The sequence below is a fragment of the Arvicanthis niloticus genome, chromosome 17, assembly GCF_011762505.2.
Source record: "Arvicanthis niloticus isolate mArvNil1 chromosome 17, mArvNil1.pat.X, whole genome shotgun sequence".
NCBI classification, from domain to species: Eukaryota; Metazoa; Chordata; class Mammalia; order Rodentia; family Muridae; genus Arvicanthis; species Arvicanthis niloticus.
The window spans coordinates 1,719,962-1,743,785 of record NC_047674.1 but is presented as its reverse complement, the minus strand read 5'-3'; the positions used below and the strand labels follow the sequence as shown (position 1 = coordinate 1,743,785).

At 43.1% G+C, this 23,824-nt stretch overlaps 1 protein-coding gene across 1 annotated transcript in view; it reads left to right on the top strand.

The window, feature by feature from the left end:
* Man2a1 (mannosidase alpha class 2A member 1) overlaps positions 1–23,824 on the top strand; it is a 160,481-nt gene that overhangs the window by 1,429 nt on the left and 135,228 nt on the right. Inside the window, exons 2-3 of the mRNA XM_034521634.2 lie at positions 21,391–21,642; positions 22,120–22,264. Of these exons, the coding sequence (XP_034377525.1) occupies positions 21,391–21,642; positions 22,120–22,264 (397 nt within the window). The remainder of the gene's footprint in view (positions 1–21,390; positions 21,643–22,119; positions 22,265–23,824) is intronic.

Below are 23,824 nucleotides of genomic sequence, written 5' to 3'. Positions count from 1 at the left end.
GACTGTTCTCCCAACCCCATTTTCAGAGTTTTCTCCTTTGCAGGAAGTAATATAGATGGAACTCTTCTTACCCAGTGATGTCTTACTAATGGCCTCTGGCTTTGGCTGGGTGATCAATTGAACATGATTTATTCGAACATCTGCACGGGGTTCTCTGGCAACCTTGACATTTCCTTCTGTTTCTAAAGCAGCCAGTGACTCATTCTGTTACTGAGAAATCTCAGGCAGTTGAACCTATTTTCGTATGAACCCCCAGCTTACTGAGAAGTTGAAGGTCTGCCTAGAGTGTATAGCGTTTGGCAGAGAGCAGTGGTGGTGGGCTTCAGAAGTGCCTGCAAAGGTGTGTTGTCATTCAGAGGCGGGGAAGGGTTGAGAGTGGCATTCTCTGTTTTTTATCTGGACTTCATTATACAGAGGTTTAGAATAGGTGGGCCATTGACTCTCCCAGTAGTTAAATTCCATAAGCCCTCTTAGTAAGTCTCGTGATATGATGAACTTATCCTCCACCTACCATTCAATTGGTGTGGAACTGAGGCGTAGAGAGATTCCCGAGCCCAAGGTCACGTAGACAAAATCTGGGACTTGAACAGGCAGCTCTCAGAGTGTAGTCTCAGAGTCACAAAGTTGTCTTGCCTCCTGGAGTTGTCTTGCTGGAGCTGCACACCAGTCTGCCTGTTGCCAGAATTGTGGAGAACAGAAATAGACTTGCTGGTGGCGACTTAGCTTTTGACTTCCCCCCTCCTGAAAAAGTAAGTTTTATTTTGAAGACAAAATGAATGTGGTCCTTTTGCTGAAACATTCAGTGCTTCAGATTTATGCTTTCCCAGAGAGTCTTCTAATTTACTTTTTACAGCCAGACATTATTATGATACAAACCATTACGAAACAGAGCATCCAAACATGGACATTCTTTCATTTTTCTCTATGTCTAAACTGTATGTTAACCTTAATCTCACAAAAGTCCCAAGCAGAGCAAAACTATGTTGCACCCCGTTTCTTGAAACAGGTTTTGGTAGGAATTCTTGAGTTTCAGTAGAGCTAATTTTGTCAGTATATGCTGAATTTGGGGTTCTGTATCAACTCGAGCAGAAAGGTTATATTGTCCATTCTAGTTTTTCTCCTGATGTGGAAACTTTCAGTAAGGTATGCTGTCTATTTAGTTTGCAAACTGTATTTTTAGGCCATCCCGGGTTGCGAGCAATCTGTTTTTGCTAGTCTTTGGACTTTTGTTCTTTTACCTTCTTTAGTAACTCTGTTTCCTGCCACCTGTTCAGCCCTGGGGCAAGGGCAGACACCTACCCAGCCATGCCCCTCCTCCTACTCTCCACTCCCCCACCCCTGCCCCCACACCCTGAGTGTGGCCTGCCTAAGGGACACCTTTAGAGGGCTTTCTCTAAGTGTTACTTTAAGAATTCCTTTAAGGCCAAGGCATCAGGTGGCCTACATTTTTAGGGTTATTTGATCTCAACTTAAAAAAAAAAAAAGTAAAAACAAGCAAAAACAAACCTCCAATCTGCATGAGAGGTGGGCCAGGCATAATGCTTTGAAAATACTTTATGCTAGCTATGAGAAAATCAGCAGATGGGGTGGAGAAATGTCACATCTCGCTGGAAGGGCTGGTCATTCCAACAGGCAGTCTAGTGTGCACATCAGGAAAACTTCCTGGTCTCATGCTCATATCTAAAGAGTTAAGATTTGTATAACAAAGAGTGTCTATAGTTACTGTATCACATGATGTAGAGACTGAAGTTGCTTTTGAACATCTGAAGTTGGAGAACCATAAAAAACGTGCAGGCCAAGTCCAGTCTTGATCTCTGGGCTCAGAGAACAGTTATCTAGTGGGGAAAATAAAAATGTGTTGAAGTAGTTGATTTGAAAGCTGTTATACAAATTTTGATGCCATAAAAAATACAAAACAAAACAAAACAAAACAAAACAAAGAATGCGTACATGCTTCACACCACTGGCATCTTTTAGCACTTGGGAAACTGAGGCAGGAGTATTGGTGCATGTCCTGGGGCCAGCCTAAGCTATGTAGACATCAGCAAACACCCTTACACAAGCAAAACCACACCTGTGATTTTTGAGTCCAACAAAGAACATGTTAATAAAACTTGATCCACAGCAGTAAGTCTGATGAGATCTTCATCGCCTGGCCACTGCTTCCTTGTTTTTTTAAAAAACTGTTTAGTCTGAGGCATGATATCTAATAAAAGTGATCTCCTATACACCCTGCCCGCACCCCGCAGCGCACTGTATTTAGGATAACAGCCCTTGCTCCTGGGGTTTGTTTAGGGAGCACAGGATGGTTGCCTGGATTCCTGGGGCTATAATGGGTGAGATCTAGGACTTTTGGGAACAGATGGAGCTTTGATTGTAATCATGATTAGAAATTCAAGAACTCTGAAATACTGTGAAGTGTACCCTCTCCATCCCCTCCTGAGATCAGTAGTTCTCTGGGACTCTTCTGCAAAGCACAGGTCTCAGATTTGAGCTTCTGGGAAAAAAGCGGATAGATGTTCTGGCTTTTATAACAGGTGTCATGATTGTATTTACTGAAAGGGGATTGTTCCATTAGTCATTTATTAGCCTTAAGGGATTTGTGTGCTCTGGACAGAACATTGATGAAGTGACCACTTTTGTGTGGTTTTTCTCTGAGCTTGCTCTTGTTTTTGTGATGTTAAATCATTCACCTAGAAAACTGAAGGGTTGTTCTTGCCAGTCCCTCCCATTCTCTAGTTTTCTCTGTTCAAAGACCTCAGTTTCCCCTGGTTATTTCCCTATTTTTTTAAAAAACTCTTTAAGACAATCAAAGGCTCATCTGCTGTGAACTGTGGTTTCTGATTTCTAAAGAGTTCGTTATATTTCTGGACCTTGTTCCTCTGCAGTCAGGTGCCCGATGAGCAGCCTCTTTTCTGTAAGTGTTTCTCCAGAACTACAGAGAGGGTTGCTATAAAGTGGAGACCTTCACCTCCTTTTATAGTAGTTGATAGAAGATTGATCAAGGGAGGAAGCAGAACAGTTGAATCCAAATGTGTTTTAATTGCCCTTCCTAAGCCCTTCCCAGTTTCATGGTTGAAACCATGTTCAAGTTCAGGCTTTGAGAATTGACTGCATTGAAATGGAGCTTACACCCTGTCCTTTAATGAATATTGTTGGTTTTTGCCTCTTGATACAGAAGAAGTAAGTTACTTGATTTGAATAAATTGTGTGTTGATTAAGACTAGATAGAATATTGGAGGGAGAGTGTGTTTAAGGTAATATCATTTATACTGTTATGCAGATAACAAATATCTAACAAAGTATCCTAAGTCTAACAAAGTATCTCCTAAGGGAAAGTCGTAGGTAGAGGTACTTGAGTTTATAACTGTATATACTGTCTTTTCTCCTCCATTCCAGAGTTTTATAACTCTTTGTTGTTGATATTTGGGTCAGACAGTTCTTTGGTGTTGAGGCTTACGTCTGTGTGGTAGGGTATCTGGCAGTACCCCGTTCTCTTCCTCGTATATAAAGGCAGCTACTTGTCTCCTTTCTTGCCCCCATTTGTAGCAATCAAAAAAAAAATCTTCTCAGACATCTGCTAGATATAAATAGCTTCTGTTTGGTGGGCAACTGTCCCTACTGAAAATCAGTTTGGCTGTGGCCTGGACAAAGGCCTATTTTTTAATACACAGTGTACTTTCTGGGCATTTTGCATTTTAGGAAAGTGAGACTGAAAGGCCCTGGTTTTAATGCTCAGAAGGCTAAGAGTTATATTTAGATGCTCACACTATTCTTTCTCTGGGTACCAAAAATTCAGTTACGTAGCTAGGATTGCAATACGTTACAGAGAACATAAGGATAAATTATGTTTGTATAGAAGGTAAAGAAAAAAAGGGAAGGCTAACCTACCTTTACCAATTGGACCTACACATTCTGATAAAAGCGTCCTGTTCACTTCATAGCTATTAGGTGGTTTTGCTTTCTCCAAGCTCATTGGAGGTTGGCAGAAGTCCAGATTTATTCTCCTTGCCATTAAGAATGGGGAGGTAAGATATACAGATAACTTGTGAGCATTATCTGAACATCTGAAGTTTTCTCAGCTTGGATTTCTTTTTGTTCAATGTGATGATCTGGCTGGTGCAGTTTGTGCATTTCCATCTTGAGATGGGAAGAAGTGGGGGGTGGGGGTGGGGGATGCCCATGGCAGCCTGTCTTCTGAACAACGACGTTAAAGACAGAATGGGAGATGAGCAGGAAACCGTGAGGTTCTTAGCAAGTCCTTGTTGTCTTAGTTAGGGTTTTACTGCTGTGAACAGACACCATGACCAAGGCAACAACCAAGGATGACATTTAATTGGGGCTGGCTTTACAGGTTCAGAGGTTCAGTCCATTATCGTTAAGGCAAGAGCATGGCAGCATCCAGGCAGGCATGGTACAGGCAGAGCTGAGAGTTCTACATCTTCATCTGAAGGCTGATAGTGGAAGACTAATTTCCAGACAGCTAGGGTCTTATTTCCCAAACCCAGAGTGACACACCTACTCCAACAAGGCCACACCTCTTAATAGGGCTACTTCCTGGGCAAAGCATATACAAACCATCACACCTGTCTTCATTTTCTGGTGTCCTCACACCTAAGGCAGCCGCCTGTGAGGTAGATTGGCCTTGTACCTTTGTAGGGCCACAGCTAAAAAGGATTTTTACATCTTTGAATAGATAATTTCATCTCATGGAATGTCCATAGCTAGTTGTGTATGAATCCTCTTAGAACAATCAAATGGCTGGGTAGAAACCTTCTGGGCCACACAACCTAAAATACTCATTACCTGATGTTTTTCAGAAAAGATTAGTTAATCCCAGGTTTAAGCCATTCTTCCCTGTTGTTGGAGGCAGACAGTGTGCTGAAGCAAAGGCAGAGTCCTTGAAGATAAAATTTTTATAAACTGTTATTAAGAAGCATTGGTCCATATTTGTATCTTAAAGGCAGGGTTCAAAACTTGTGTCTATCTACGCGCCTCACAGATTCCAGGTGTCCATGCTCGGGCACAGAGACGCATGATACACTTACTTCCTGTGTGTCGCCTGGCATTTAAAATCTATTTATTTATTTATTTATTTATTTATTTATTTACTAGCAGTACTAGTGTGCTAGGATTTGAACCTTGGACCTTACACATGTGAGGTGTTATCACACTGAACCACAATCCCATCACCACCCCACCTCTCTCTCTTCCTCCTTTCCCCCTTTTTATTTTGAGGCAAGGTCTTCAAACAGCTGTATATCCTGGCCTAGAAGTCAACTGTAGTTGAGGCAGGCCTTGAACTTGTTCCCTTCCTGCTTCAGCCTCTAGAGCAGCCAGGATTACAGCCTGCACCACTAGACCCTAAACAATGAAAGTTTCTCACAGGAGGACTGCCCTGTACATGAGTGTTCTACACCATAAACCCAGCAGGACGCATCTACACCTTCAAGATCGGAACCCATAGTTTTGTTGAGTCTTGTTGCTGTGACTCCCAGATGGACTACAGAGTGCAATCTGAATATTTGGGTTAGTCAGTAATGCTGAAACAGAGACCACGCATGGATATCTTTCATAAACTATTGATACAGAACAGGACAAGTCTTTCTGTGGTCCGGAGAGTTGCCCAGGATCTAGACTGCTGTTCTGCTCACTAAAGGATAATTCATTTTTCTCTTTCATTGCTTGCTCTTAAGGCTTATGTATAACTTTCTTCTTGGTTGTGTCTCTAGAGGTTGTACCATTTTCTTTAAACCATGGTACACTTGGTCTGAACCAAATGGGTGTGGCATCTCTCACTGTTTATGGCTGGCGTTTTAAGTCTTTTTCTTTACTTTCTTTCCCCCTTCAGTGTGTGTTTTGTGCATTTGTCAGATGACTTTCTTTTCTGGTTTAGGAATATTATTATTTTCTTTTATTTATTTATTTATTTATTTATTTATTTATTTATTTTTTATGAAGAACAAAACAGATCCTGAACCAGACCTTATGCTGTGCTCTCTCTAGTGAACTATTTCATCTTGGATTAGGAGAACTGGCAGACTTGACAGTAATCTGTCTTTTAACTCCTTTAATGAGGGTATAGGTACGTGTGGAAATAATAAAATAAACAACCCCTCCTCAAAAACAGGTGTGCATTGACAACTCTTTCTTCTTTGCAGGCCAACCCAGTTCACTTTCTGTCCTGCTTCTGAGAAGGCTTCAGTTCAGTGAGGGCTGTGTTCCTCACACCGACACTCTCTTGCACACCTGGAAAAACGTGTCATTCCATCTTGAGCTCATGCTTACTTTTGTAAAAGATGAGGAATTTTCTCCTCCCCACCTTATACATATTAGTTTGATACTTAATTCTTCTGCTTGCTATCCTTAATAACTTAGAAGGATATAACTCTCTTTCTTTGCCTTCCTGATCTGTCACCCTTAGGAGCTCTTGACTCCCTACCCGTCAGATGGGGAAAGTGGTTCTTTGTCTTCTCTTCATCTCCACATTCCTTGAGCCATCAGTTTGTTGCTTCATTTTGACACACATCAGCTTTAAGTCATTTGCATCTAATTCCAGGACTTCCTGTCTTCCAGCTCTGTCTATCAGCTACAAAGGTTGGAAACAAATAAACAAAGATTTACAGAATTTCCTGTAGAGGAAGATTTATTGTATACTGTGGTAGCTGGATAAGAACAGTCTTAAAGACTGCTGAGAGTAGATTGTAAGGGTTCTTATCACAGAGGTGCTAATTTTGAGAAAGTGTACATATGTTAACCCGACTGAAAGTTCCAAAATGTATAGGCATTTCAAAGCAGCATGTTGTACCTGGTAAATGTGTGTGATCTTTTGTTTAGTGATCAAAATACATCAAAGTGTTTGAACATAATGAATACTGCAAAAATTGATAGTATAGTGTTCACTGTGTCAGGTAGTTTTCTCTCTTGGGAAGGAAGGGTGTGTTGCATTCTTAAATACGCTTCCCTTGGCATCTGGGCAAGTGGAATCTTGTCATCTTAGATTCCAGCTGTTAGAAGCATGCTGCTTGCATATCCGTCACATCTGGACTGTGACTTCCTTGGGTAGCTTTTTGTTTTCTAGGTCTATTTCTCATTTATTTTCCCTTTATGTTACTGACAGGAAACGGAAGTCATTGAATCCTATCTCTTGCATCTCATTTTGTTAAAAGCAGTTTTCCAGCTCAGCATGTATCAATACTTAAGACTCTCAGGGTTTAGTGGGATCAGAAGTGTTGCCCTTCCAGCTTGTTCAGGTTAATGTTGAGGGTAAGTTCTGTTTTGTCTCCTTTCCCATGAGAAGCTCCTCATCCATCATGGGCGCTTGGGTTCCTGCATCCTTGGCTGTGTTCCTGCTGAGTTCTTTTTATTGATTGATTGATTGACTGATTAATTGATTTGTTTGCTTTTTATTTGACTTAAAAACATTTTGTTTGTGCTAGAATGCTTACATAAAAATTGAAATGAGTTTACATTCTTTTTAAAAAACAATTTTAAAAACTAAAATATAATTACATTGCTTCCCTTCCCCCCTTCAACCCTTCCCATATTCCCAACTTGCTTTCAAAATCATAGCTTCTTTTTCTTTAATTATTATTGGTGCTCACAGGTGTGTGTGTGTGTGTGTGTGTGTATGTGTGTATACATGTGTGTAAATATGTAAATGTAATCTGCTGGGTGTGTTCAGTGTAGCTTGTATGTATGGTTTACATCCACAGACACCTGTAGCTCTCGCCTCCCAAACAAGCTTCTTTTTGCAGCAGATGGAGCCCATTATAGAAGGCCACAGCTGGCCAGCATGTGGATAACATCTGACCATAAGGTTGCTGTATTTACAACACAACAACCCAACACTGAGGCCCAGGGAACATTGCAGGGTGTGTATTGAGACAGTGTACCTTTTAGATATGACAGGTATGACAGGGAAGCTACCCAGGTAAAATCTCAACAGTATGGCTAGTTGGAGACTTGAACTAATGACAATACCAGGTGACATGCCAGCACAGATGTGGTAAAACTCTGAGTTTCTTTGTGCCATGGATGTGGAATTCATGGGTGAGACCTTATGACAACCTTTTCTCTGGAGGAGAGGACTGAAACACTCAAGGATGGAAGCCCAAGGCTGGATCCTCTCAGAATCGTTGTTTTGGGGTGAGGGGAAAGTGTACATTTGCTGTTTCACAGTAAAACTTTAAAAAAAAAATCATCTGTATCCTAGAGAAGTCATGCACAAAAAGGTAGATATAGAATTTGAGGGGAGAAGGGGTCCATAGGTTAATGTAGTCTTTGTTTTGTTTGCGTTTTTGTGTTTGTTTTCCCCAGCTATGGGTACTAGGTGACATGAATTAGACCTTGGAAATGTGCTCAGTCATTGCCAACACATACCTGGACATGGTCAGTGGCCTGTCTGATGCACCATCACGAGCCTAGGTTTTCTAACTTAGAAGGGTGATAGATCTTACCTATCATAGATATAATAGAGATTTCGATGGGCATCTAGGTGTGCTTCTCACTAAGAAGTGCTTCGTAACCCCCATCCCAAATAAATAAGTAAAAACAAAAAAGAAAGGGCTTCTTAAGTTATTTTGAGAAATATAATTATTGTATGTGGAACAGATAGCTAAGTGCCTTCACTTTTCATTAGGAGTTACTGAAATTACAATGATATTGGGCACATGGTAGGTATTTAATGAGTGCTAAACCTTAGTAGTGTATGAAAACATACAGTGCAGAGATTATGTGCCCTACAGACTGTTGCAGATCCTGGGGATGCAGGAGTGAAGAATCAAAGAGTTATCTAGGGCGTTCAACCTTTTGACATTGTGGCATGATGTAGCTGTGTACTGATGTGGGCTTTCATTCATACTCCGCCTGTCCTGGGTGTGGGTGCTGGACCGTAGATTGGACATGCGTGCAGTTGTCCATTTTCTTATTTCTCAAGACCGAGACTTAAAAGGGAACTCGGAAACAGCTGCGTTCTGATGAGGGCCAAGTTCCTTGGACTTGGAGAGAAGGGGAGAAGTTGAGTGTGCATATTCGGCCTTGGCAGCAGTAGCATTCTTGCTAGACTCAAGTCCAGCCCTTCTCCAGCCTTGCCATCTGGAACTTGGGCATTTGAGAAGGCGTGAGGAGACTGACTGGATCGAGAGAAGTCTTGGTGTTTTAAGAGGTTGTTTGGAGTCAGGTGTGGTGCCACACGCCTTTAAGCCCAGCACTCCAGAGCCAGAGGCAGGCGAATCTCCTAGAGTTCAAAGGCAGCCTGGTCTACACCGTGAGTTTCATCCAGGACAGAGAGGGCTGCATAGAGAGACCCTGTCTCAAAAATAAAAATGAACAGAAAGAGCAGTTTAGGGTGAAATTGCAAGTTGCCTGGAGTCGGCTCCTGTTGGGAGTCAGGCGGAGACAATCTTCTCAGAGTCACTCCATATACCAGGAAGCTGCGTGAGAGAGGCAGTATTAGAGTAGAAAATTTTAGACCTGAAAGGGAGTGAAGAGAATATTCAATCTTGATCATTCTGGTAGCAGTGTGTAGGAAGACCCAGAAACAGGAAGGCAGCTGGGAATCTGTGTGAGGTAATGAACAGACATAAGGCAGTAAATCTTTGTTCCAGAATTGAATAGGCTGCAGTCAAAAAGGAGAAAAAGTGTACAGACATTTTGTGAGGAGCACGCCAGGCCTTTCTGGTGGATGGTAAAGGACAAGGACGGGTGGTTCGAGTCACACGTTTTCCCTTGACTTTTCCTCTTTGGAATATTGGAGGCAAGTCATACTGTTTGCTGACAAATAGTTTGAAAGACAAGCTAGTCTGTGAAGCCAAGTTCAGTTTTATTTATGACAGAGTGGACACTGATGGAAGTAGCCAAGCGGGCTCAGAGATGAAGGAAGATGGTGTCAACTGGGGCCTCATCAGAACCGAAATAAGAATGAGCTCACTCCGAGACTGTGCCTGGAGACGCGAGCCTGGGGCCAAGTACATTTCTTCTAGCCAAAATCTGAACTTTTTACATTAAGATTATCATGCAGCAGATGTTAGTAACATAAAGCAGCTGTGTTCAGTTTGTCAAAAACTAGCACATGGAGAACCATACCGATGAAAACACACGATCAGGAGGAAGCATTTCAGACATGCTTTTCAATAGGAAACCAAAAGGATCCTTCTCATTTTTACTGCACCCGATGGGACCAAGTTTTTTTTTCTTTCTTTCTAGTTTGTAAGACAGAACCTGGATTTTGTGTGTGTGGTTGAGGGAGATGAAGAGAGATTCATAAAGAGCTAGATGGTTCACAGCTCAGGGTCGGACTGGAGGTCAGCCATCTTGTGGAAAACACCCTCCAAATGGCTTGTTACTGAGGAAGAGCCCCTCTTCTTAGGCTGGCCCACATGTGGAAGAACTAGAAATTGTTTTTGGCCCAGAAACATCTCTTGAAAACTTGAAGAGCCAAAGAGCTACAGGACTTGAAATACAAAATATTTCTTGGAACTTTCAGGGTAAGAAGATCTAACCAGCAACTATTGAAAAATAAGATGTGAGAGCCAAGAAGTTCATCTTTAATGTGTCATTTGCAGATTGTGTTCTTAAACATTTGCTACTATTCTTTTCAAAAATGAGTCATCTTATTATATATAACACTATATATATAATATATGTAAGCTTATGTATCATATATACAAGCATATATAACATTAAATATATGTTCATGCATGTGCGTGTACATATTTGAGTTTAGGTGCCTTCAGAGTGGAGGAGAGAGCACTCAGTGCCCTGGAGTTGGAGTTCCAGGTGGTTGTGAGCTGCTGGCCGTGTGTGCTGAGAGCTGAGCTTGGGCCCTCTGCATGAGCAGTGTGTGTTCTTAGCCGTGAAGCTGCCCGTGGTACTCGTAGCTATGCTATACCTTGCTGTTGCTCTCTGTTCTGCTTTGCCTGTGGCCAGTCGGTTCAGCTCATTGTTTAATACAAGTACTTAGAAGAAACACTGTGACACTTTAGAAGGTTTCATGTTAGGCAGTTCAGAGTTTGTATGAACACAGGTGAATCTTGCCTAAGGACATGTTTTCTTTTAGTAAAGACTAGAAGGAATCTATTTGGGGAATGATTCCTATAAATAAGATTGTAGGGGCGACTGATAATCTACTTAATACAACCCCATTTCTAAAGACTTTCCCAAACCACTTCTGAATGAGAAATGGTGTCAGATATATCACTTGCATTTATTTTATTAGGCTAAGACTGTTCAGTTTGATTGGCTTTTCCCATTACAGACATTTATTTTCCTTTTTTGTTGAAATTGTGTTTTCTCAAAATTGCTATGTTGACAGAACTTTTGGCTGCAGATTCTAAGATACAGTATAGACCCTTCATCTTTGCAAAGCGAGTTTAGTATAAATGTGCATTTCATAATTGCCTTGTGGATAAAGAGATAAGCAGATGGCAGAGATAGGAGTCAGAAACCAGAATAGACCAGCCATTCTTGATGGGTGCTATCTACCAACAGAGCTGGGTTATTTGTGAACTGTTGCTACCTCAACACTTATGTGAGCTTACTTGTAAGTTCTTGGGTGGGGAGTAGATCTACTCTTGATAGATTGTCTTAGAATTCTAAGTCTAAGCATATGAACATATCAGGGCTGACTTAGTGGGTAAAGAAGCTTGCAGAACTGAGTTTGATCCCAAGGTGTCCTACATGGTGGAGGCCAAGAACCAACTTCTGAAGGTTGTCCTCCGACTTCTACACAAGTACTCTGGGAGTTGTATGTCCTCCCAATAAATAGCCATAATAAAAATATAAAAGTATTAAAAAGAATGTAAGTATATTAAAAAGTAAGTCATGGAAGAAACACCAGTAGGGTGATTCTTAAACATTTTTGGGGGTGGGCAGAGAGGGCAGGGGAGGACAGGGAGATTTATCCTTTGAACAGATCTGAAAGTGCTGAATTAAAGACCTATTAGGCGATTGATAATTTGCACAATGCCGATTAATTATAGTTGTTAAGTGGATTTCTAAGTAATAAAAGTGGCATTTTATTAAATGTTTTATAATCCAGATATTTGTCCTACTCTTCCTCCAGTAACTGTTTTTGAAAGATGGTCTGTTCTGCAAAATGTCACATCCTATGATAACTAGGTGCCTAAATTGTCACCTCAGTGAAGAGGAGGTGGTTTCATGCAGCTGTCCTGGGTGTGTGCAGTTGTGTACATCTGATAGCGTGGAGGTGGGGAGCAGTGTTCTGACACGTGATCGCAGAAGGTGCCAGCACTGAAGGCCCAGCCTTTGTTTTGGAGTGTAGCAGTGGGAAGGTAACATGTTCTTCTCCATGGTCAGGGATAGGATCCTGCCTGGTGACACCAGCAGCTGCCAGGGGGCACCCAGGGGCTCCCAAGACCCCTGAGTACCCAGCCAGAGCATGCCAGGGACCTCTGCTCTCCTCCTCAGCCACTTGGCACTCTTGTCCTCTATGTATACGAGGGGCTTCTGTTGCTGTCTTACCTAGGCAGTGGGATTTATGAACAGTGTTAGTGTATATATTGCTCCTGAGTTTCAGGAGGACACCATACAATTTAATACTCTTCATGGGCACATGGTGATGCCACTTACTTCTCTGAATGAATGGATGGCTGCACAAAGACAGTCCCCTTGAAAAAAATTTAGGTGTGTTACTCTCCAGATCCAGAAACGTACCAATAGGAAATCCCTTGCAGCAGTGGCCTGTGACTTGCTGACTATGACCACAGGCCAGGTCACTCTTTCTCTTTTTGGCCTCTGGGGGTGAAGTGGACATTTGAAGGGTTACTTGTCGTGTTATAAAACCCCAAAGTCTTCCTGTGAAGTTGCCTGCCATCTGATTGCCTAGTAGTATTTTCCTAGATAGGAGGAATAGTGCTGACTGCTGACTAGATACTGCTCAGTAACCATGACACTGGTGGCCTGGGACGACACCCTCTTAAACCAAGTTGCAGTTCCTATATTTAGCTTGATTGCAGTGGTTCCTAATTGAGGATGTGTGAGAACTGCCTGCTAAGCCATTTCCCATATAAAAAGGTGGACCTGTGCGTGCTCTCCAGGCAAACCACACTTATTTCCAAGGCTTGAATTTCCTTTCTGTACTGGGTACGTATATATTCAGCTTTGACTTCTCCTCTTAGTTCCAGACTAGCATCCACACCGATACCTATCATACAGAAGCCTGTTAGCTGCCGGGCGCATCAGTTTTCCATCCATTTTCTTCTCCTTCAGCATCCTGTTTTTCTAAGTGACGCTGTCCTATCTGGTTGTTCCAGTAAAACACCATGGGAGCATCCTTCTTCCTTTATCTTTCTCATTGTTTGATCTCCTTCCTGCCACATTCTTTCCTGTCCCTCTGCTTGTACCGACCTGGTCCAAGCCACATGGCTTTTCTTGGACAAACTGGGGTCCCTTCTGAACTGTATATATCCCTTCAGAGCTTCAGAGTAGCTTGAATACATTTTAAATTCCACAACTTTGAAACATTGTTTAAGATGAATACATTGATGTTTCTTTTCTTAGAAATCAATTAAAGATACTTTTAATTATTTTTATGTGTATGTATGTGTGCTCCAGTGAGGTTTTGTGCATCAGAGGTATGAAGGAGCCTACAGAGGCCAGAAAAGGACAATTGATCCCCTGGAACTGGAGTTGTAGGCAGTTCTGAGTCACTGTGTGGGTGCTGGGAACTGACTCCAGGTCCTCTGTAAGAGCCGTAAGTTCTTTCTTAACTGAGGATCTATCTCCCCAGGCTCATGGACATGCATTCACTGGTTGCTCATTTCCTGTATGCAGAAGCACATGCAGATAGATATCTGACCCAACTGTGCCCTGGGGACAGGGTGCTGCACTGCAGCTGCTCATCCTCTTTTGCTGCAAGGAACTTGAGTCTCTCCAGTTCTGGGGATGCTGCATACTGCCTCTAATAGGCCACCAGTTAGATTGCCCTCTCAGTTTTTATTCACATAGGGCCAACCTTTTACCTGGTGGAGTAGTGTGCTGTTGTAACTGTGACAGACACAAGGAAAAGGGATCTGGTTGTTCTGAGGCTCAGAAGTGCGAAGCAGGTGGGGCTGGCTGGGGGCTCAAGGGGCTCAGAGCCACACTGCATTCTGGGGCTCTGGGGATGAGTCTGTTTCTTTTGCAGCTTCTAGCAGTTATGAGTTCTGTGCTTCAGGCTGGGATGGGTACATTGTCTCACCTTTCTGTCCTCAGGCTTCCTCTTCCGGTCTTGCTCTCTACTGCTCTTTTTTTCTCTTTGAGATTTTTGTGCCCTTAAGAGCCCTCTCTGGATATTTTAGGATAACCTCACCCTCTCACAGTCTTGAATTTCATCAGCAAAGCTCGCCATATACATACCATATTCTAGCTTCTGGAGCTGGGACCTAGGCATCTTTGAGTAAGCATGGTTTAAATTTATTTGTATGTATTAACTAATCTTCAGCAGTGCTCTCTGTTGGGATATTACTCACTGACCCTATTTTATAGGTGGGGAAAGCAAGGCACAGGGACGTTATGTAACATGTCTAGGTTTCACCGCACCAGCTAGTGATGTTGGAGTTCACATGTCACTTCGCTTTAGCCTTCTCTAATCAGGGCTCACACTGTTTTTGCAGGCGTCTAATGTATCCTTCAGGGTGACGTTTTAAAACCGCACAGTGGTTATCATCGCGCCTCCTTGAGTGCTTGGTGGTTCCTGTGTTTCAAGTCCTCACATAATTGTTTCAGGCAATGGGAGTTAGCATCTGTGCCCTCACAGTGTTCCCTCCTCAAGGTCACACAGATAGCAAGTGCTAACATTACAACACGTGATCTGAACCAGCGCCAGCTGGTTTCACTGGTTTTTTTTTTTTGCTAAAGGGGCTTGACCTGATGAGGGCGAGTTTAGAAAATGATTGACCATTATTTGGTGTTACATTATGGACACATTCAATCCCAGACTCTTGGAGGAGGTGAGAATGGGGCACCCTATCCCCTGGAGCTTCAGGATGTGGGTGTCAGGAACAGAACTGGTCCCCTGGAGCAGCACTAGGTACTCTTTAGTGCTGAGCTGCCTCTTGAACCCCCATCAGAAGGTCTTGATGGAGTGCAGTGATACTCAGACTCCCACCCAGTAGCGTGGAAAAGACAGATATAAGGAGTAAGGGTGATTGACCAAGAGCTTTGGCTCACGCACACACATCGGGGCAAGGCCTTCTCTCCTTCGGTGATTATACATACTAGACAATCATTTTTTTTTTTCTAAAATTGTTCTAATTAGAAACTTAGGTGCAAAATGTATCGTGGGGATGAGAGAAGGCATTGTTTTGAGTTTTCCCTTAGCCTTCTTCTGCATTCTCCACAGCGTGTGAAAACCAGCTTCTCCAGCCATAGCAAATGCTGAAGGCTTGTGGTTGAACTGTATAGACACAGAATCTTCAACCATAGAAGGGAGCCACATAACACTGTCCTGCTCAGAGGTCATGATTGTCAACCTGTGGCCAACCCTAGGTCACGCTTGTTTTCAACCTGACCAAAGAGACCACTCTATTAGTGAAGGCTTTCCCTTCCTTTAAAAATATTTTATTATGTTTAAGTGTGTGTATGCATGCTCGCATGTGTGCGCGCAGTCTGTCTGTCTGTCTGTCTGTCTGTCTGTCTGTCTGTGTGCACATGAATGCAGGTACCACAGAGGCCAGAGAGGTGTTGACTCCCCCTGGAGCTGGAATTATAGACAGTTGTGAGTTGCCTGATGTCAGTGCTGGGAATTGAATCCCAGGTCCTCTGGAAGAGCAGCGTATATTCTTAACTGTTGACCTATCTTTCCAGTCCTGACATTTCTACTCTTTCTTACTTTATAATTTATGTTTTGTTACAATTTCTTTCATAAAAGATCATGAATGCTTTGGTTTTTGGGGAGTGGAGGCAGTTGGGTTGTGGGTTATATGCCAAACACTTGCATGTCCTAGAACATGGTGGGCAACAGCCGTTCGTGCGTTCCTTGATTTTCTCTTGTAAGGCATAATTGAGATGCTCCTGAGAGTCGGGCTTTGTGCCAGACATCAGGCCTGGGGAGCAAAACAGCTGCCCACTTAGTGGGGAAGAGGGATGCCATGCTAGAGTAGTACACTGGGTAATTGTGATAATGCTGTGGGGAAAATGGAAGTGAATGGAGAAAGAATACTATACAGAAGGCTATTTTAGATAGAATAGCTGAGAAGGCATTTACGGTATCTTTTAGGGAGAGAGTCGAAGCATTGTATAAAGGGAAAAAACTGTGCGTGAAGGTACCGAGAATCAGCGAGAAGGAGCTGGCTTGGAGCTGGGCCGTAGTTAGGGCAAAGCTAAGTTGAGAAGAGCGTTACATGCATCCCTGTGTTAACGGAGAGGGTCACTCTGCTTTGACCGTGATGAAGAATGTTCCAAAGGCAGTAAGAAGCTGACAGTAGATATTACAGAAGGCCTGTTATCTGGGTAATCCATGGATGACTAAACATGCATGTAGGGAGATAGAGTTGATTCAGAAAATTACTGGTGCCTCGTAGTCAGAGTGTTGGGAGGGTGGAGGGAGAGAGGTTATTGATTCAGTAAGTGTGTTGGACATAGAAAGGAATTAGGTATGGAGGCATCAGGAGGCCAGAAGAAGAATCAAGACACCAACATTTTGAAGGAGCTAACTGGGGAGACCAGAGCCTCTTTCTGAAGATGTGAGGATGTTGTAGCTCTGGGAGAAGGGTGTGTTTAGCAGGTAGGGTTGATGTCACACACAGCAATCAGTAGGTGTTTGAATATCAGGACTCGCTTTTCAGAGGTTACTCCAGAATATGTAAATACCCGAGACATGAGTACAACATGGCGTTTACATCTCTGAGTGGATGAGATCATGCAGTATAGAGACGTAACAGGCTTAGGAGATAACCTGGAGGCTGATATTCAGAGGTCAGACAGAGGAGGAGCCAGCAAAAGTAGGCCACAGGATGAAAGCCAATGACACATGGGACCGAAAATCAAGTCAGTCAATGTAGTTCCAGGATGAAGGTGCTCTGTGGTGTGTTCCTGGAGATAATGAGGTCCCAGCATGCTTTGCATTAGGCTGGCCATATGTGCATAGGGGAGAGTTTATGTGGGCTACTTTTAGTGAGATGGACAAAATCTCGATGCAATGGGCCTGTGAGTGAGCTGGGATTGTAAGACCAGAGGAGTGCAAAGTGCAAGCTTTGAAAATCCCATGTGTCCGAGAAGCCTGGGCTGTCGGCAGATGACAGAGCCACAGAAACATTTTCTGGCTCCCTCCAAGCACACAGGCCCAGAGCCTGGGAAGGCCTTGCTGTCACTCTCAGGCTGAGCTGGGAATCTATTTCAAAAAGTCCCGGAGATAAAAAGCTTAAAGGCCCTGTTATTATCCAGATGACAAAGCAAGAGTCTGCTGTCTACACTTTTACCTCATCAGGCCCTTAGAGACAGACGCTTCTCAGGATAGCGGGTCACACCCACCCAGCCCACTGGCCCAAGATTCTTTAAAAGTGCCTTCTAGACACAGGGGTAGCCCTGCGAGCTACTCAGAGGGACATGCTTGGAGTTTCCCTTTTGACAAAAGAAGGGAGTAGCCCAAAACTGATTAGCAGAAGCTAACCAAGCTAAGAAGTACAGCTGTCAGTACTTTGCCCTTTTCAAGATCCCTTGGTAGTCTAGTCACATGACATCCTGGTCAGGCATCTCTTATAGTTAAGGGAGGCATGCGGGTATGACTGACTTTTAAAAATGCAGAGAGTGGCACTGGAGAGATTGCTCATCCTGGGTTCTTTTTCCAGCACCCACATGGTGACTCAGCTGTTTGTACCTCCAGTTCTAGGGAAACTTATGCCCTCATCTGTCCTCCCTGGGCATTACACACAGTCAAAAACCCTATACACATAATAATATATAATAATACACGCAGTCAAAAAACTCCATACACATAATAATAAATTTAAAATTAAAAAATTAGACTACATTATGCATAGGCACATGAGACTGGCTGCTTCATGTAGGTTGGTGTAGGAGAACAGCCACACCGCTGGGAAGGGGGTTTGACACTGCAAGCACTGGGAGAACTTTCCCAGGCGTGAAGCCTTGGAGCAGGTGACAGAGATTGGGTTGGAAGTTTGAAGGGCCTCGGCCTCTGCATGTGAGGCCTCTGAGCGGCAGAGGGAAAGACAGCCACCTTTGCAGGTGGAGCCTGAAGGAAGATGCACAATCAGCTGTGCTTGAGTGGTCACAGTAGCTCCAGTCTCTGGCAGCCCTTGTCCTCCCTGGGGCAGATCATTATGTAATGTGTTCACAGTTGGCTGTGGGCAGTGATTGATTTCCGTCATAGGATGGAGTGAGCACTGATTCCGGTCTACCTTGTTGTAGACTCTAAATTAGCTCTGCCCAGTGTCTTTGATATGTTCGATCTTTTCCCTCAGCTTTTCCCTTTCACCACTAGCAGAGAAAGTCAAATATGACCTTCTTCTCCCTCCTCGGCAGAACAGCGCTGAAGATGCCTCCCTGTAGAACTGATTAGCAAATCAAAGGATAACGTGCTTTTCTCATCAGTGGGTTTCTTGCCCTACAGAAAGCTGTCTTTTTCAATATTACTATCAGCATTCTTTGACCTGTCAGCGTAATTGAAACATTATCTATCATTTCTGTTTCTTTAATGCACACCATGGGCACCCCTTCAGGTCATGCCACTCCTCCCAGCCACGTGCATGGAGTTTGCCTATAAGGTATACGGTAAGGATTTTGGCTGTTTGGAGAAAGCTCTTATTCCAGTGCATAATACAATTTAAAAATGGTTTTCATTAGACCATTAATGCTGACAGAGCCCCAGGCCACACTCTTCTACCTGTACTTAAGTTAATATAGAATCTTGGGTGCTGGTCATTAATTGTGTCTTCCGAGCTACTATAAAAGTGAAAGTCATCTTTAGTGTCTGTTGGCTTCCTTTTCACGACCCATCGTTGGTAACGTTTGTACTAAGTATTTCTCTGACACATAGGTTTTGGGAGCAAGGCTGCATGGCAGAAGCTTTCCCTAGAGTGGTCCTTGTCTTTCTCACTGAATATTGAGCCCCAGTAGGCAGCTTGGCTATGGATGTGGGCCCAAGGGGAACTTCCTCCAGCACAGATGGCTCTAGAAAGTCGTCTTATGGTCTGGCACCCTCACATAGTATCTTTAAAAGCCCTGAAAGCATGCCAAGGCTTCATTTTAGGGAGCTGTGTGAGGCAGCTCTGAAGGTCTAATTCTGCACAGAATGGGAACTTGCTTGACTGCTTGACGGTGGCCTCTGTGGTAAGACAGCCCCATTGGAGGGTGTTTCGGTTTCAAATCTGGATGAAACTCCTCAGCAGGATGAGTCAGAGCAATTGCAGGAAGCCCCAGGCTGCTCTGCTGTGGTAATGTGTGAAGAATCTCCCCACGTGTTCCATGCAAGGATGGAAGTATGAACAGGGACGTCGTGTGTTTGACTCCTAAGCCTTTTTATTCTTTTGGGTTGGACATGGAGCTGCAACAGGAGAGAACTTTCAGTCTTTGCATAACAAAGAACTGCTGGCCCTCATAACCAACATTTATGTGGCCTTTATTGGTATGGTGGGCATGGGCAGCCTTTCTTCATTGTACTGGCAGGGTCAGCATTACTGGTATTACAGTCTACTTGTTTATACTCTAGAATTGAGTACTCTAGTTATGAAAACAGCCATACAGGAAACCTCGTCATGTTTGAATAAATGAGTTTAAATAAATGAGTTTAAACAAATGAGCTTTTTATGCTGGGCCACACCTATAGTTCTGGAAGGGCTGGCTGCAGGCTGGAGGCTCCTGGCTAGCTTATCACTCAAGGGCTCTGTTGATCTGGAGCCCACATGACTTCTCTAGCTTCTTCATGTGATTGGTGAGTGAGTATTGCATTGAGACCATAGGTCTCCTTGGCTATGCTGTGTCCGCCTTGTACTTGGTCTGCTTCCCTTGTTAATCCCACCCAATTGTACCAGTATAATTAAATCTTTCACTCACTGTTAAACCAACAAATATTCACAACAGGTTAAAAATGATCCAGACAACTCAAGCGGGTTTTAATTAGATGTTTTGTCAAAATCGCACCATTGTGGATATTACTATATCTTCCCGTTTGCTTCCTTCAGGTTTTCAATTGTCAGCAATATTCTATACAGATAAGTTTGTTTAAGGTCTTCAGATTTGTTATTCATGAAAAAATGACTTTAGGAGCGGGGCATGGTGCGGCACATCTTTAATCCCAGCACTTCGGAGACAGTGGCAGATAGATTTCTGAGTTCGAGGCCAGCCTGATCTACAGATTACGTTCCATGACAGCCAGGACTACACAGAGAAACCCTGTCTAAGAAAATCCAAACAAAACAGAACAAGTTATATGAATGGGTGTTTTAACTGCATGTATGTCTGTACCACCTGCATTTCTGGTGCCCACCAATGCTGGAAGAGGGTGTTGGATCCCCTAGGACTGGAGTTCCAGATGGTTGTGAGACACCATGTGGGTGCTGGGAATCAAAGCCAGGTTGTCTGTAAGAGCAGACAGTGCTTTTAACCACAGAGCCATCTCTCTGGTTTCTTGTTATACTTTAAGAGATTTATTATTTTTAAATGTGTGTGTGTTACTTATAATGTTACCTTGTCTTCCCACTGTGTGGTATTGTGGTATTGTGCCCAATCCTAGGCTTTCAGTTCAGAGCTGTTACTCAGAAACATGACAAATGCATGACTATCTTTCCTATACTTGGAACTGAACATCCCGGGTTGAACAAGTCAGAGATGATTCTTCCTGCCATTAGCTGCAGGGATCGGTAAAACACGGTTGTTAGGATGCCAAGCTTCTTAATGTGGGGATCAATTAAAAAGGAAAACACCCTGCATGTCACACAGCATAATAAAAGCATTCTGAGTGGCTTATTAGGGCATGCTTATGTCTATGGCAGTTAAGAGTTGATGAATTGATTTTTCTTTAGGTTGTCCAGTATGTGTTAACAAGCAGAGGTGGAATATTCTCATTCAGTTTGTATGGTTTTTGACCTTGCAAATTAACCCTAGTCTATTTTGCTTAAATTTAAATTTTCACTCTTGAATATAACATGTGTCTGCATTAGTGATTCTAGAGACCCAAAGATTGTTAGGCCTGGATCTGGGGGGACTAAAAAACAATCTGTAAATATCTTGGTCATTCTGTCACACTCTAAAAATAAGATTAGATAAAATGGTGGTCACGGAAAGGTCTTCTGCTATAAGGAGGTATTTCAGTTCTAGCTGCCCATACGCTGTGTTTGTGGGTACAGAAGTGGGCAGAGGAGGGTGAGTGCTGGTCCTCTGTGTGCCTCAGCAGAGCCATGGTTCACATAGCTGCCTCTTGTATTTCAGGGCCAGCTTTCAATATTGCAAGAAAAGATCGACCACTTGGAGCGCTTGCTAGCGGAGAACAACGAGATCATCTCCAATATCAGAGACTCGGTCATCAACCTGAGTGAGTCTGTGGAGGATGGCCCAAGAGGCTCACCAGGCAACGCTAGCCAAGGCTCTGCACACATCCACTCTTCACAGTTAGCCCTTCAGGCTGACCCCAAAGACTGTTTGTTTGCCTCACGGAGCGGGAACCAACACCGGGATGTGCAGGTAATGGGCGGCAGCTGGTCATCAGTGGCCTATTTGTTTCCAGGTTTGCTTCTGTGTCTGCTTCATTCTGTAAGTTTCTAAGCTCTGGGCTCCAGTGTTGTCTTTTGCCATGATTTGTTTGGTCTCATTGCCATTTTGATTTGTTAGTGATATGAATCACTACCCTCACCTCTGTCTATTTTCTTCTGAGCACTGCCATTTTGGATGCCTGTGTTTCTGTTTTCATATTCAATCACACTGGCACTTAAAGCAAGACAAGGAGGAATTATGTGGCACAAATAGCTTTCCAAGCCTTTGAATGATGATCAAATGCCATTGGCCTAAAAAGTTTCAATTAATTTTTGCAGTTTTTTTATTTCATTATATATTGATAAAAAAAAAAAACCCAGCAAAGATTATCTTTGAGGAAATATTGTCCAGAATTTTGCATAAATTAACAGTGGTTAAAGTTTAACTTTTTCTCTTTGGTATTTTTAGATGTTGGATGTTTACGATCTGATTCCTTTTGATAATCCAGATGGTGGAGTTTGGAAGCAAGGATTTGACATTAAGTATGAAGCTGATGAGTGGGACCATGAGCCCCTGCAAGTGTTTGTGGTGCCTCACTCCCATAATGACCCAGGTAAAAGCTTCACTTTCTAATAGCTTCAGCTAGCTTGTCCAGCACCCACATCCTGTGGTGCGAGTCTGGGAGAGCTCACATCTCTCTGACTTCACCATGATGTAGTCTTCTTATGTCATGTGCTCAGTTTACCTGTTTGTGCCATTACAGGCTAGAACGTGTAGAGCAGGAAACAGTGATATCCATGCATTTCAGGGTGCTGGTAGTTTCCTTTACTTGTTTCTTGTGAAATCTTGGATGAGAAGCTGAAGAGAAGTTAGGGCACTTAAACCACTGTTAAAGGACGCAAGTTCAATTTCCAAATTCACAGGATGGTTCACAATCACCCATAATTCTAGTCAGTTCTGGGAGACACCTCACCCTCTTCTGACCTCAGCAGGTGTGAGGTATGCACATGGGCATGTGGGCAAAGCCGTCATATCTATAGATTAAAATAAGTGTAAAAAATTAAAAAATAGTACATGAAAGAATCATTAAATCATACCTGTAAATTCCACTTCAAAAAGGCAGGGTGATCATTGGGAAACTTGGGTCTTTAACACAGAGAAGTAGTGAGCAGTGGCTTGGAAGTTTTGGTGTTCCTTCTGTCTGTCAGACAGGAGAGTGAGGCAAGTTATTTAATCCCTTGGTGGATGAGGTTTTTATCCACTGGAATTAGGACCATAGTATCTTCCCAGGATGAAATGTAAAGGAATCAGACGTGACACGAAAATAGCTGCTATCTTTGTAATTACTGTTATTTCATAGGAAGGCTTTTATTTGTTGAGGTCAGTCATTTTCTCCCACCCCCAAGGTAAGGGGTAATTGCTATAATTTCAGTGGAGCACGTGATCTGACATGCTTGCGTATAGGTGTGAACACACAGCACAGCATGCATTTAGTGTGCACAGTGGGCTTAGTACTGCATATCTTGAGGATGTATTTATAAACACGTTTTTCTGAGGGGTATCACTAAGTTTGTGTTCTTCTCTTTTTCAAGCACCTAGTTCTCTCCAGGCAGTTACTTTCAAGGATTTCCAGTTCACTCACACCTGCGTGTTCCACTCAGCCACTCACTTTCTTTACTCCTACACCCGATGCCCTCTTGTCTGTGACAGTTTTCTGGGATCTAAGTGCTGCTCACAGCTTTAGGTCTGAACACGATACATTGAGTCTCTCTCTGGGTTTCTCTGAAGTCTTTCCCATGCATTTCCCCTTCCCTGGGTGCTCGGTTCCCACCAGCTCCTTTCCTTGTTATTCTTAGCACTCAGATGTAATATTAAAAGATGGGTTTTACCAGGCAGGGTGCTTGAATGGTTTGCAAACTACTAATGCTTAGGGGAGGCTGGAGGCACTATTCACTGCAAAGGCGTTATCATCTTGTCAAGGTGACACGGGCAGGGAGGGTACTGGAATTTCTCATGTCAGTCCACCGGGATTTCTCTCTAGAGAGAAAACCTGAGTGGCAAAGAACAGGTGTCCCCTCTTGAATGTTGCTTATGCTCAGCCTAACATTTGGCATATGATAACTTGTCAGCATGTAAGGTCTTCACTGACCTATCTATGTAGTCCTTTATTACA